At 36.4% G+C, this 16,063-nt stretch overlaps 1 protein-coding gene across 1 annotated transcript; it reads left to right on the top strand.

The window, feature by feature from the left end:
- The first annotated feature begins 14,934 nt into the window (after positions 1–14,934).
- LOC149172824 (uncharacterized) lies at positions 14,935–15,774 on the top strand. Its single transcript, XM_089426479.1, has one exon. It carries the CDS (start codon positions 14,935–14,937, stop codon positions 15,772–15,774), a length of 840 nt encoding a protein of 279 aa, XP_089282605.1.
- The last annotated feature ends 289 nt before the right edge of the window (positions 15,775–16,063 follow it).

The raw sequence follows: 16,063 nt of genomic DNA, 5'->3' as shown, positions 1-16,063 counted from the left end.
TATATATGTACCTCTAACTCCCCCTACATCATTAGTATTTACAGTTTCTCTTGGTTTACTCATAACCACACTCATACATTACACCTTTCGGAATTTTTGTGGATGATCCTCAACTATCACCTCAAGTTATCTCTATTTACCATAAACATTACATTAACATGAATCCATTTTTGTTTCCCATGCACTTTCACATATCAAGTGGTTTCTATTTACCAAAAACTTCACATCAATGTAAACTACTTTTGGCTCGCAATGAACCTTCGAATTAGATGGTTTCTATCTAACCACAAACAATACACTACAACCTTTACCCAAGTACACTTGCCTCATTAAACTCATTTTACTCATTGATATACTAGTTACATACTCAAACATAATACCATAGATGTATTTACAAATAGAACGTGTGTCCTAAAAAATTTCATCTTTGATTATCCATCATCATTTATTTTTCATTGTTGCCAAAATATTTTCATATTGAGTATTGATAACTTTTCTTCTTTGTTGCATCCAAAATCATATCATTCTCTTGAATTCATGGGAGTTATTTATCATTGAAATTTAATCTATGTCTTTTTTTCTGTTCTTGAATAAAATTTGATTATTCCAAAAAAATTGTACTTCTTCCTATAACCATTGACCATTTATATTGATATCAGAAGAAATCCATCTACCGAGATACATCTGTTCCATCTATTGTACTCACTGGTTTTCAAGAAATATTTTTCCCCTACATGGTCCATCAACATATCATACTTTATCCCAGCATATGTAGTCCTTGATATTACTCTATTTCACATTCCCCCTATTAATATTTTATAGTAATCTAGAAGAATGCATTGTAACAATACATTTCTTGTTGGGTGTGGAGCCTAATTATCTTCTGTATTCAAATGTCTCAGTCTGATGTATACTGCAGGAAGACTGTACACCCCTCCTCGTGGGGGTCTGGGGGCCAGCGGTTCCTCAGCAGGGGTTCAGGGGCAGCGCCCCCGAAGCTAAAAATAGATGTAAATTTGCCTTGTAAAAGTCTAGTAATTTCTGGTCAATCTGGGCCGTTCATTAGGTGGATGATCTAACGGTAGAATTTATGTTTAATTTAGGGTTTTTTGTCCTAGAAGGCAACCCCTCACTATATATGAGGGAATCATATTGCGTCTATGCATATCTGTATTCTGAGTGAGGAAGAGAGAGGAGATTGAGAGTGAAAAGGGTGTTACAACGGATCTTCTGTAGGTTGTATCTCTTCAGTTTGTTGGATAATATAATAAAGAAGGACTGGCTGTTTCTCCGTGGATGTAGCCGAAACTGGATGAGCCACGTATATCCATGTCTCTCTTGTTTTATGTGTTTTCTATGTTTATATTTCTGCAATATTTTATGTGTTCCATTGCTCTGTAATATATAATTTTCTAGCATTTCTGTCATGAACTTTAACATTCCCCCTTAATGGAGAAATATATTCTTTACAATACCTAACTTGTATTCTTTTGAAATAAATGATCATCCTAATTATCATTGTCTATGGTTTGTCTAATGTAACATTTTTATCATGTATCCCCATTATGCCCATATATAATATTGCATCCATGTAGTCTCATATTCTCAGTCGCCCATTATGATGATGTAAATATTGCTTTATTTTTGTTTCATTTGTTTTGAAATAAGAAATGCAAATCCATGCCTATTCTTTTTGTAATTAATTGAAAGTAATTTGACACATTTTTTTTTCCATTACGTGTAGAAGATTTTTTTTAAATATTCCTTCTATTTGAACGTACCGATGAATATGAACGATTCATGGTTCCGTGTTTACTCATACTGTTTTTATAGCCGTATTATATATTCTGTGTATGTACGTCATCCAAAATCCTAGTATATTAAACACTACCAGTGACAAAATGACGTTTTACACTGATGTTTTCCCCTGCACTTTTCTGTGGATCCCTACCCTACTGAGTCTCCGTAAACGATAGTCGATAGTTTGCTGATCAAATGTTGAAATAAATAGTTAAAACAGAAAGATGATAGAACACATACAAGATTTTATTAATTCGGGGCAATGCTCAAAATTGATTACACAATACATGACCAAGTTTCTTACAAAGGAAAATAACATGTACTCAATTGTAATTGACTTATTTACTTAACCGCAGGTGATTTATACTAAACACAATGAGTTTATTATACTCTAGAACATTCAAGTGTGCAGTTTTAACCAATTTTAAACATTCTCATGAGTTATATAGAATGTAAAAAATTTCATTTCTCCATTAAGTCTAATTTTCCCTTTAATGAAGAAATGAATTATTTATCACACCTAACTTGTTTCTACATAGTAAGAACTTGTATTTTCCTAAAGGCTTAGTAAAGATATCTGCCACATTATCATTTGTATTACAATAGATCAAATTAATTTCCTTTGATTGTATCTTTTCTCGTACAAAATGATGTTGTATCTCAATGTGCTTTGATCTTGTACGGTAGACTAGGTTGTTTGCCAATTTGATACAAATTTGATTGTCACACATGATAACTGTTGGTCCTCCCTATTTTTCTCCCATGTCTTCAACAAGTATCCTTGTCCAAATTACTTCAGAGGTTGCATTTCATAGGGCCTTATACTCTTCTTTAGTGGAAGACAAAGAAACAATTGGTTGTTTCTTGTTGATCCATGACACAATATTGGATCGAATACTGAATGCCTAACCAGAGGTGGACTTCTTCATTGAGATCTCCTGCCCCATTAGAATTTGAATAACTTGTTAACTCAACATTCAAATCATTAATATATTCAATACAAAAAAATTTACTCTCCCTCAAATATCGAAGAACTCTCTTTTCTCCTTTCCACTTATTTTCATGTGCCTTTTCCATGAATTGACTAAGTATGCTAATAATGCAAAATGTGGTTTCATTGTAGTTAAGTAATTCAAAATTCCCATCAATTTTCTATATAATGTGTCATCCACTTCTTTTCTTTTATCATCACTACTGATTTTAACATTTTGTTCCAGTGGTGTAGATATTGATTTACATCCATTCATATTGAATCTCTCCATTAATTCATGCATGTATTTTCTTTGTGTGACAAAGGTTCTATTATTATCTCTCCAAACTTCAAGGCCTAAACAATAATTCAACTCTTCAAGGTCCTTTGTTTCAAATTCCCTACTTTTTATCTTTTCAATCACCTTGATATCACCTAAAAAAATCAATACAATATGTCCCTTTTCAACCCTATTGATATATAGATTTGGATCTCCTTTACTTTGAATAAAACCCTATTGAGGGAACAATTTATCAATCTTCATATATCAAGAACATAGGTGCCTATTTGAGTCAATATAATGCTTTCTTTAACCTTGAAACAAGATGCTCTTCTCCATGTTGTAAAAAACCTTTTGGATGAACAACATAGACTTCTTTCAATTCTTCATTCAGAAATGTTATTTTGAAATATAACTAATTTAGCTTCCAGTTGTGCTTAATTTACAATGTAATAATTATTTTAACGGTGTTCATTTTTGCTATAGCTGCAAAGTTTCCTCATAATCTATCCCTTCTATTTGTGAATAACCCTTTGCTACAAATCTATCTTTATATTTATCAACAGTCCCACCAACATTAAATTTAGTTTTGAAAAACCATTTTGATCCTATGGGAACTTTGTCTTTGGGTAATTTTGTTATTTTTCATGTATCATTTTTTATAATAGAATCATATTCTTCCTTCATTTCATTTCTCCATTTTTCATGTTCATTAGCTTCTTTAAAGTTCAAAGGCTCTAGTACATTCATTACTTTAGTCATCAAGGCATAGTCTTTATACCTTACTGGTGGTTGAATTTGGTGTGAGGACCTTCTTGGTTGTTCATTGCTTTCATCCTTTCTTCTGCTTTGTGGTGATTCTTTTCCTCCTCTAGGTGTGCTCTCATTACTTGAGATGTGCATATCACTAGATTCTTCCTCTTGTTTTTGCTCCTGTTTGTCATCAACATTTTCTGTAACATCATCACAATAATGAGGAGTATGCCGTGTATCATGATTGTCCTAACTATCACCTTCATATGCATGTTCATGAAACAAAGCATCTCTTCTTGGAAAAAAAAAATTAGTATAAGCATCAAACATCTTGTATGCTTTATGATCAGAAAAATAACTGATGAAAATACACTTGTTATCATTGGCATCAAGTTTTCTCCTTTCTTCTTTTCGAACATGAGCAAACTCTTTTCTTCCAAATATTTTTAGATGACTTACTACTGGTTTATAACCATAAAGAGCTTCAAATGGAGTCTTATTATTTAGACTTTTTGTGGGACTTCTATTTTTTAAATAAACAACAGTACTAATAGCTTCTGCCCAAAAAGCATTGGTAATATTTTTACCTTTCATCATGCTCCTTGCACATTCTACTAAGGTTTTGTTCTTCCTTTTGGCTACTCCATTCTGTTGTGGAGTATGTGGCACTATGTACTATTGTACAATTCCATGGGCTTTGTAATATTTGACAAATTATCCTAATGTATACTCTCCCCCTTGATCAAATCAAAGGATCTTGATGTATTTTCCTATTTTCTTCTCAACCAAGTTTTTAAAATATTTGAAATATTCAAATACATCACTCTTATTTCTCATGAAATAAACCCAAGTATATTTTGTGCAATCATCAACAAATATTAAGAAATAATATGCTCCTCCTAATGATCTAGTCTACATAGGCCCACACACATATGTATGCACAAGTTCAAGAATATCTATTTTGCTTCTATTTATATGAGTAGGGAACTCTTCCCTATGCATCTTCCCTAAAGCACACCCTTCACATGCCAAATATGCATTCTTTAACAATGGAAGTCTGCATACCATTCTTTGTTTTTGTAGTAGCAACAATTCATGATAGTTAATATGGCCATACCTTTGCTGCCAAAGAGATTTTGTTTTTAGGGTAGTGAATGCCAATGCATTGATCCAGGTTGGGGTGTGACAAAGGACCCTTCCAAGACCTTTTACTTTGGTGATGTGTTAAATTGCATTTTTTAAAATAACATAAATGAATACATCTGCATGTTGTAAATAAGAAGGAACATGTCAATCATCAACACATGAAAACATAAGCCATTGATAACAGAGTTCGTCCAGGAGGGACTACGTCTTCGGGCCCTGGTGTCAAGATGGTGTAGATCATCACATTAAGTTCTTTCAATAGTGTTTATGTACATAAGAGGTGATGTCACTATCATATAAGGAAAATGACTCAGCAGGAGTGGCACCAAGAGATGTTCCACTACAGGAACTCTCAGTCAAAAAGGACTCCTATCAGTATGACATAAACTCTTGCATGATGATAATGAACGTCCCGCCAACATGGCATAAAAGGGGTCTCAATTCAAGAATGCATGGTGACACATGAGTATCCCATCACCATACAACAAAGAGATCTAAAAAAAACATGATGAATCATGAAAACAAGTACATCACACAGTTTATTTTGCATCACATCAATCAGGAATCATGAAAACAAGTAAGAAACAAGATCCCGCATCAAACATCAAATAGGGATCTGTGCAACACAATGCATAGCAAAAGAAGTACATGAATACATTGCATATAACTCACATCCAGGGGCCATGAGAAGAAAATGATGTCAAGCTACTGAACTTGTTCAAACCATCCATCTCATGACATCGAATCGCATGGAAATGACTGCTCACACATGAATGCTAGCACCTACACTCCATTTAGAAAGGTGGATGAAAAATGAAATGAGAAAATGGAAAATATGAACAGACCATCATATTTATGGTATCAAATAGTGTAAAATTGACTGTCAAATTTTTGAATTATGAGAAAGTGAAAATATGGGGCTTAAGGAATTTAAATTTGTCTAATTTGGACAGTGCAAAAATTTCACCCTCTTGGAAATTTTGCACACTCATGGTTCCACCTACAAATAAATTAATTAATATTTCTTGATCCACATGCACTCTCTCCTTGGTCTCTGTGCCCATTCTCCTCCCCCACATCAAATGAAAACATAAGGTTTTAGTATGTTTCATTGGTAGAAATATCAATGAGAATCTGTTGGGCCAATGGCTAAGTTTGGCATACTTGTAGGAGGTGGTTCCGAGTTCGAATCCCTGTGGAACAAATTTTAACATATCACCATTTTTTTTTATATTTAAAATGGGCGCGGTTGTCAAAACTATAACCATTACATTTCTTTGTGGGTTGGCTGTTGAATGGGGCCGTTACATTTTAATCAGGGTTGTTTGCATTACATTTTGGGTTGGTGCATTAATGGTTTGGGTTCGTTTTGGCATATGCCACGTGGGGCATCCATGTGGGTGGGGCTAGTGGAACCACCGCCCATGGTTTCAACTCCCGCCATCCTCCTCATTTTAATATGAAGGGTTTACATATGGTGAGGTGTGGGGTGGTGGGGGTGGTGGCCCACCACCTCCTTTTTTCATATATTTTTTTAATTTTTAATAATCATAATCCCTTTTCGAAAATTTCAAAATTTGACCAAAGGAGTCAAATTAAATAGGCTACAAATTCGCTTGGAATCTCACTGGAGTTGGCCAGCTTCCATCTGCTAGAAAAATTCTAAATTGTGTCTCCATTAACCTGCCCAATCAACAAAAGTCAACCAAAACTTTGACTGCCTCTATCTTCCTCATCCGGACTTGAATTGACGAACCGTTTGCACCACCGTGATCATGACCACAAGATCTTTAACATTAACTTGGTTCAAGCATAATCCAAAAACTTTGATTTTTGACCATTCCCGAGTCCTCTTAGACTTTTGCATGTGTCTGGTGCCACCTGGATCAATCGTCCCCAGTGAGAAGATTTTGGTCCTCCAAAAGCAAGAAAAATAACCTGCAAAGTTTTCGTACCTTGTCTGCATCACAAGTGTCCCAAAAGGCCTCGCTTCCATCTCCTTCACCTTTGTTCTTATGAGCCTTAAGCGATGTGCCAACACATGTTTGACTTACATGACCAACTAATGACTCAAGCATCCCACACTTGCCATTAGTTTATACCACATACTCAATGGTCAAATTTACATCGAAATGGAGACAATACCCCAACTATGAAATAAGGCCAACATATCATTGTTTCTTACAGATTTGATCAAAAAATATAAGATAATAGAAATAAACCCAGAAATAATATGAAATGCTTCTTTATCGATAAAAACCCTTACGGTAGGGCAACACCATACATTCACTCCTTAAGGAAGGAGAACACTCCACAAGGCATATGCTTGTTCATACAATATTCCTTTACATCTCTCAATGGGGACTCTCTAGCCAGTATATAGGCCTCATACATACAATACCGTGGGTCATTACCACGGTTCTCTCAATACCATCTATCTAATACCATGGGTTTATTACACTATTACTAACTACTTGTGGTCCCTTATATGATACAGGTTAACCACCTTATTTATTACTATGGCCCATCCCATTATTACATTATTCCCTTGGGTACCTCCCTTGTTACCCCATATTATCCCCCCTAGGTATACTACATTCCACCTCCCTTAACATGTTTCATCCCCGAAGCATACGAAGAACACAAATAATAAGATCTACTCAAAGAGTAGTCCACTGGCACCATTTACTTGCATCTAGCCATCCATGAGAAAGGTGAATCCTCGATCCAACTGGTGCCTCGCTTGATTGAGATGGAAGTTGACCTTGGCAGCTCTTCTGTGTTGATCTGTAGTAGGTGGATCATCGCTCCTCTCTATCTATCATGCGGGGTTTGTTGTCCTTGTGGTTAATTCGTTTCCATCTTGTTGGTTGTTTTCTTACTGGGTGATGTGGGTGGTGATATGCTGAAGTGTTAACCACCGATGTAGATTTCTTTAATTCACCACCTAATGGAGCATGATGGGTATCTGGTACCTATTGTGGTGCCTGTTGTTGTGTCTTATCTTCCAATATTACTTCAACCACTGAGTCCTCATCTAATGTAACATTTTCTGCTTCAACCTCTATCTATTTTTCTGGTACCTGGTTTGATGTTTGTGTTTGGCTGCTGACCATCAATGACTCATCATCTGTCAGTTCCTGGAACATCTTCTGCCTCAGCCTCCATGGACTCTACCTGTTTATTGATGGAAATACCATGTAATGTAATTTTCTTATTTTTATACCAAAGCTTCAAGAATTTTTTCTGCACATTAATATTGATTGTACCCATGGATTCCATCCAAGGATATCCCAAAACAACATCCATGTTATCCATATATGAAGTATAAAAATCATCATGCAACACATTATTATCCATATAAATCTTCAAATCTTTATAAACTTTCACGTCCTCATTATTAACCTGTGTGTGCTCCATTTGTTTTGCTCAGACTTGCAATTTTTTTTCCAAATTGACATTTATAAGATTCTGCTTGCAACTAGGATTTATAGACACAATGATCTTCTCCTTCTGAAGAAATCCATGAACCTGCAATAAGGAGATACTAGTAGGAAATAACCCCATGTGTTTCTCATTATCTTGTTTTCTAGCATGAGACCATTTGTCCAAAATGAGTTTTTCAAATTCTTCATCCGAAAGTTTGGTCAACTGCTTGTTGTCAAGTGAGTACCACCATCTGGCAGCCTCATCTTGGAAACCAAGTGGTAATAAAACCTTCCAAGGTTTCCCATATGTGAACTTTTGTCTCTTTATGAATTCTTCAATAGTACGGCTATCATCTTTTCCTGTAAAAAAAATCTTGCTAGACGGCACAAAAAAAATCACTTACTTGGAAATAATTTAAAATGGTCGCAGTTTAGTCAATATTGCTCAAAATATTTATCATGAATTGTTTTTGAAAATGGAATAGCCATTCTGCATCTTCCCATGTGATAGAAATCATGATCTAGGCACTGGAATTTCCGATTCACACTGCAATTGTCCCGACGTCCCAAAAAATTTCAGAAAAAAGTGTTGATTTTAAATCAGTTATATCTCCCTCATTCGGACCCTGATTCGACTGATTTGTTTTTTGAACTTGGGTATTTTTTCACAAATAATCCATATCTGGAATTAGATTCTGCAGATTTTGGACCAGAACATACAGATCTGCTTCGCAAACTCGCTGCCCTAAAAAATGTTTGCAACCCAGCTGATTTTTAAATCAGTAATATCTCCCTCATCCAAACTTTGATTTGGCCGATTTTTTTTTTTGAACTTGAGAATTTTTTAACAAAAAATCTAGATATGCAATTAGATTTTGAAGATTTTTCCCCAAATCATACATATCTTATATGCAAACTCGCCGCCCTGAAAAATCTCTGCAACACCACTAATTTTTAAATCACCGATATCTCCTTCATCTAGACTTCGATTCGGCCAATTTTTTTTTTGGAACTTGGGTATTTTTTCATAAACAATCCAGATTTACAATTATATTTTGCAAATTTTGCACCAAAACATACAGATATGATCTGTAAACTCGCCACCCAAAAGAATCCTGCAAAAATAACAAAAATAATATTCTCCACCTTGCCCAAGAAAGTGCTCTGATACCACTTGTTATAGATCTGATCTGAAAATATATGATAATAGAAATAAAACCAATAAATAATCACCAAAAATAACAAGATCTGAATATAGATAGAAATTCTTCTTTCTTGATGAAACCCTTAAGGTAGGGCAACACCATACATTCACTCCTTAAGGAAGGAGAACACTCCATAAGCCATATGATTGTTCATACAATAATCCTTGACATCTCCCAATGGGGAGACTCTAGCCTCTATATAGGCCTCATACATACAATACCAAGGGCCATTACCATGGTTCCCTCAATACCATCTATCTAATACCATGGGCTTATTACGTTATTGCTAACTACTTGTGGTCCCTTACATGATACGTGTTAACCACCTTATTTATTACTATGGCCCATCCCATTATTACATTATTCCCTTGGGTACATCCCTCTTTACCCCATATTATCCCCCCTAGGTATACTACAGAGACAATACCCAAGCTATGAAAATAAGGCCAACATATCATTATTGCTTCAAAAATTGATGGAAATCTCATCATCATTGCAACACATGATTTACAAAGATAAGGCCAAAGACTATTTTTTCTTTGACAAGTGATGGAAACACGAAATCACTTTCAGAGTGTAAAATGCAACACATAATAAGACCAGACATCGTTGTTGTTAAACAAGTGATGGAAAATACATCATCACCTTTACATTTTAAAATGAAACAAATGACATTCTGTTGCAATGACTGCAATACATCCTCCTCCTCCAAATCTGCTTAACATGTTTCTTTACCTGTTGTTGAGAGGATCCTCCACACTTCATCCTTTTCTGTGCTGCCATTCTTTTCCAACACTTAGAAAATGTATGGTTATGTAATCCACAAAAGGTACATGTCTTTCGATTCCATGTTTTACGTTCACCATTAACTACATGATTGTAATCGAAATGAACATTCGAATGTTGAGAGTGCTTATACCTTTCCTTGTTGTCTCTGGTGTATGTGTGGTGATGAGAGCTTGTCTCAGCTCTTTCCCTGCAATGGGCACTACCATGGGATGATGGGGATGTGCTCCCATTGTTCTCTTTCCTCAACGATTTCGACGATGTCTTGGAAGGATCTGACACCTTCGATCATTCTCCTTCGGTGTATCCCAAGCCTGGAAATCGATGTTTATGCACAACATCCAATGGTGGAGTTATGCCTTGGTTATTAACACCAAGTTCATTTTCCTCCTTATGCCTCATCCTGGTAAGGAGCCTCATGTTTGCCCCTATAATTGGGATCTCCAAATCTCCAATAGAAATCATACTATGTGTATATGAAACCGAAAGGAAATCAACATCTTTTACCTCCTCTATTGTTTTGGAAAGAAATAATGAGGGCTTCTCATCATCTTTTGTTGGTGGTTTGCTAACTGTCTCGGCACTTTCCCTAACTTCCTTCTGACATAACCAAGTCCTGTCTGATGGGGTAACTTTTCTACTTTGATGGGGTTGATAATGCCTTTGCCATTAATACCTAAGCCTTTTCCTCCATACCCCATTTTCATCAACAGTTTGGAGCGAATTCCTGTGGTATGATTTTAAAAAACAATGAAATCATCATTAGGAAACATACAATAACATAAATAACTACTTTTTACCTCACATGGGTCACACTGCAACTTTCCCAAGGCCTCATTCTTTGCTTGCAGCTATCGTAGCAAACTTTGTTTTTCCTCTTTCTCTTCATGTAGACGCATTTTCAATTCAACATTCTCTATTTGAATATTCTGCTTGTTTTGCTTCAGTTCTTCCAGGGCCTCCTCCGTGGCTTGCAACTGAAGCTGCAACCACTCCTTTTCCTCTATCTCTTTATGTAGAGTTTCATACAATATTTCCACTCTTTTGGAAATTTTGACCATGGTCTTGTACATCGCTTTTTCATCCTTTATCCCTACACGTTCCATTGTTCATGCTTGCCATTCACATCCATGCAAAGACTGCTCTGATACCACTTTATCCAGGTCTGGGTGTGACAAAGGACCCTTCCAAGACCTTTTATTTTCGTGATGCATTAAATTGCATTTTTTTAAAAGAACATAAAGGAATACATCTGCATGCTATAAAGAAGAAGGAACATGTCAATCATCAACACATGAAAACATAAGTTGTTGATAACGGACTTCATCCAGGAGGGACTACGCCTCCGGGCCTCAGTGTCAAGATGTTGTAGGCCACTGCATTAAGTGTTTTCAATAGTGATGATGTACATAAGAGGTGAAATTGCTATCATACAAGCAAATTGCCCTCATGCAGGAATGGCACCAAGATATGTTCCACTATAGGAACTCTCAGTCAAAAAGGACTCCTATTACTATGACATAAACTCATGCACAATGATAATGAGTATCCCGCCAACATGGCATAAAAGGGGTCTCAAGGCAAACATTCATGTGACACATGAGTATCCCATGAACATACAACAAAGGGATCTGAAACAAAACATGACAAATCATGACAACGAGTACATCACAAAACTGATTCTGCATCACATCAAGTAAGAGTCATGAAAACAAGTAAGAAACAAGATCCCACATCAAACATCAAACAGGGATATTTTCAACACAATGAATAGCAAAAGAGTACATGAATACACTGAATATACCTCACATCTAGGGGCCATCTAAAGAAAAGGATGTCAAGCTGTTGAAGTTGTTCGAACCATCGATCTCATGACGTCAAATTGTATGGAAATGACTGCTCGCACATGAATGCTGACAGCTGCACTCCACTTAGAAAAGTGGTCAAAAAATTAAATGAGCAAATAGAAAATCTAAACACACCATCAGATTTGTGGCGTCGAATAGTGAAAAATTGACTGTCAGATTTCTGAATTCTGAGAAAGTGAAAATCTGGGGCTTAAGGAATATTTTAGATTCCCCCTAGATTCCTCAAAGATTCCCTCGTCTAGGTCCTCTGTAAATTGGCTACTCAGATCAGGGAACTGACTGCACCATAGAGTTTGTGTTGCCAAGAGGTGTAGGGTTGATAAAATTTGTCGAATTTGGACACTGCAAAAACTTCACCCTCTTGGAAATTTCACTCAGTGAAGTTTCCACCTGCAAATAAATTAATTAATATTTCTCGATCTGTGTGCACTCTCTCCTTGGTCTTCGTGTCCATTATCTTCCCCCAAATCAAATGAAAACATAAGGTTTTAATATGTTTCTATGACAAAGATATCAATGAGAATCCATTAGGCTAGTGGCTAAATCTGGCATACTTGTGGGAGGTAGTTCCGAGTTTGAATCCCCACGGAACCAATCTTAATATATCACCGTTTCTTTCTGTTTTATTTAAAATGAGCATGGTTATCAAAAATGTGACCGTTACCTTTCTTTATCGGTTGGCATTGAATTGGGCCATTACATTTTAATGAGGGTTGTTTGCATTACATTTTGGGTTGGCGCATTAATGGTTTGGGTTTGTTTTGGCATATGCCACATGGGGCCGCCACGTGGGTGGGGTCGGCGGAACCGCTGGCTGCGGGTTCAACTCCCACCAGCCTCCTCATTTTAATATGAAGGGTTTACATATGGTGAGGTTTGGGGTGGTGGGGGTGGTGGCCCACCAGCTCCTTTCTTTATATTTTTTTCTAATTTTTAATAATCATAAGCCCATTACAAAAATTTCAAATTTGGCCGAGAATATGGGTGGAGTTGGCTACACCAGAAAGATTCTAAATTGTATCTCCATTAACCTGCACAGTGAGCGAAAGTAAACCAAAACTTTGACTGCCTCTATCTTCGTCATCTGGACTCAGAGTGATGAACCGTTCACACCACCGTGATCACGATGATGGGATATTTATCATGAACTTGGTTCGAGCATAATCCAAACCCTTTGATTTTTGACCCTTCCCGAGTCCTCCTAGAATTTGGCATGTGTCTGGAACCATCTGGATAATGCATGATGACTTTTGATTGTCACATCAAGATTTTATAAGCCTCCTATTCACACTCCTCTTGCTATTATGTTGTACTTATCTTGCATATCTTTTACAACATAATGTGACTTAAGAAATTCAACATTGAGATTCTAATCTATGATGGTGGTCATAGAGATTAGTTTCTTCTTGATTCTAGGAACATACATCACATTTTGTATTTGTCTTACATGGAAATTTGGTAAGGTTACACATACATCACTGTAACCTTTGATTTCATGAGATTGATTATCTCCTAAATAGATGTGACTACCATTATTATTTTCATGATAGGTATCAAACCATTCTTTTATCCATGTCATATGAATTGAAGCATCAGAGTCAATAAATAATACATTATCATTATTATTTTATGTTCATAAGGAAACTTGTGAAATGAATAATTTGATATTATTGAAGTTATCACTAACTGAGGCTTCTTTATCAACAAAGTTGCTTGAATGAGCTCTATGCTTAGACTCATCAAATTTTTTTTATGGTATTTTTAGAAAAATTTCTAGGCTTACCACAATAGAAGCATACATCCTTCCATTTCATATAGGTATTTTTCCTTTGGGGTGTTGTTCTTTGATGTGGTTTTGGATATCACTTGCCTCCTTTGTTCATGTACCATGATTTTCCTCTATGTGGTTGCTTCCCTTCTATCACCAAAGCCAAATATAAACTTTGAGACATGTCATTGATATTCTTCATTCTCTCTTCATTCTGCAAGAGAATACCTATTAATTAATCAAAAGTATGAACTTTTTCCCGAGCTAAAATTCCAGTGATAAACATATGATAATCATCTAACATCTCAATGAATTGAATTGTCACTATATCACTGCTTGAAATATTTTCACCAATAACACCAAGCTTATAAAAAAATTCTTTGATTCTAGAAAGAAAATTACTAATGCTTTCAGTTACATCCATCTTTATTAAGAGAATCTTCTTCTTTAAAAATAACACTCTATTAGTATTGGGAATTGCATACAAATTTTTAAGTGTTTCTGAGGTTTCCTGAGATGTATCATAATACCTCATATGTGAAATAATATTTTCTTTTACATACATTCACAATAGTAACTTGCACATGGTCTCTTTGCGCTCCAAAAGTTGAACTGGAGCTGTTGGTGCTGCTGATTTGGTTTCATTTCCCATCACAATTGACCAAGCATGGACTCCTTCCAAATTTGCAATACCATCTGCAACTTAAATTTCCAATTTGTCGGTACTTGATTCATTAAAGTTTTGGGAGAGGAAGGAGCGATGATGGTCGAGCAAAGGTTTTGAAAATCTAGGGTTAACGGAGACAGGGCTGAAAGAGGAACAACGACGACGATAAGGGTGGGAGGGAAAGTCTTCTGCATGCAAACGGACCTGCGAAGACACAACAAGAAGAGGAGGGTTAATAAATTAAGAAAGGACTGAAAGACACCATGGCAGGGGAACCGGGGAGGGGAGAGATCCCCTCCTACAAAAATATGGCAGCAGGAGAATCAAGTGGGGGCGGGATGCAGAGAGACCCAAAGGAGAACAGTAAAGATGCACCAGTACTGGGGAATCGGTGGCAAACAAAACTTGGGGGTAGATGTCTTCCCAGAGCTCAGAAAAAACCAAGGTATGTAATACCCAACAACAAACTTGAAGACTACAGATGTTATATGAGAGACCATGCTTTGATATGCAAGTTTGTAGGTTTTTGGCCGTCGGAAAGGGACCTAGCTAAGTGGATACAACAAAGATGGAAGCTGAAAGGGCATATAGATCTAAAGTTAGGGGCAAAGGGTTTATTTACAGTGATATTTGCAAATCTAGAGGACAAGGAAAGAACCTTTGAAGGAGGACCATATTTTATGAATAATGCTGGTTTATTTATGAGGCATTGGGAGGACCGATATAATCCAGACCACGAAAAGATGCTAGCAACAACCATCTGGGTAAGACTATTTGGTTTACCAATGGAGTTCTGGGACCTCGATATCCTGGAAGGCATAGACAATACAATCAGGACTTTTGTCAAAGTAGCAGAGTCAACAAAAAGAAGGAAGTATACATCCTATGCAAGGATGTGTGTCTATATGAATATAGCAGAACCATTGCCGGAGTACATAGAGCTAGAGTACCATGACGAAATATGGCAGAAACTAATGGAATACGAGCATATACCCTTCAGATGTAGAAGGTGCCATGAATACGGACATCTCTTCAAACAATGCCCACTGAATAAAGAAGAGGAAACACCAAGGAAACAAGAAGAAGAGCAAAGGAGGACATAAGAGACAGATGAAGGGGAAACGGGTTTCCAGGAAATCCATAGGAAAAAAAGACCAGGGAAGGAAATGACAAGGATGCAACAACCTACAAAACCAGTAACAGTAGAATGCCAAAACAAGTTTCAGGCTTTACAGGAGGAAGAAGAGGAGTCCGGAAAAGAAGAAAATGCGGAGGAACCCATGGAAATTATAAAAGATACAAAGGAACCAGACCTAAACCAGAATAGTAGGGCAGAAGGAGGAGCAGAGGAGAGCATGGAGATGACAGTAGAACAAACCCAGATGGGGACAG

Source organism: Pinus tabuliformis, chromosome 4_2 (genome assembly GCF_031772625.1).
Source record: "Pinus tabuliformis cultivar Carrire ecotype Pingquan chromosome 4_2, CPIR1, whole genome shotgun sequence".
In the NCBI taxonomy this organism is placed as follows: Eukaryota; Viridiplantae; Streptophyta; class Pinopsida; order Pinales; family Pinaceae; genus Pinus; species Pinus tabuliformis.
The sequence above is the reverse complement of the archived record's forward strand: the minus strand, read 5'-3'. Positions and strand labels throughout refer to the sequence as shown.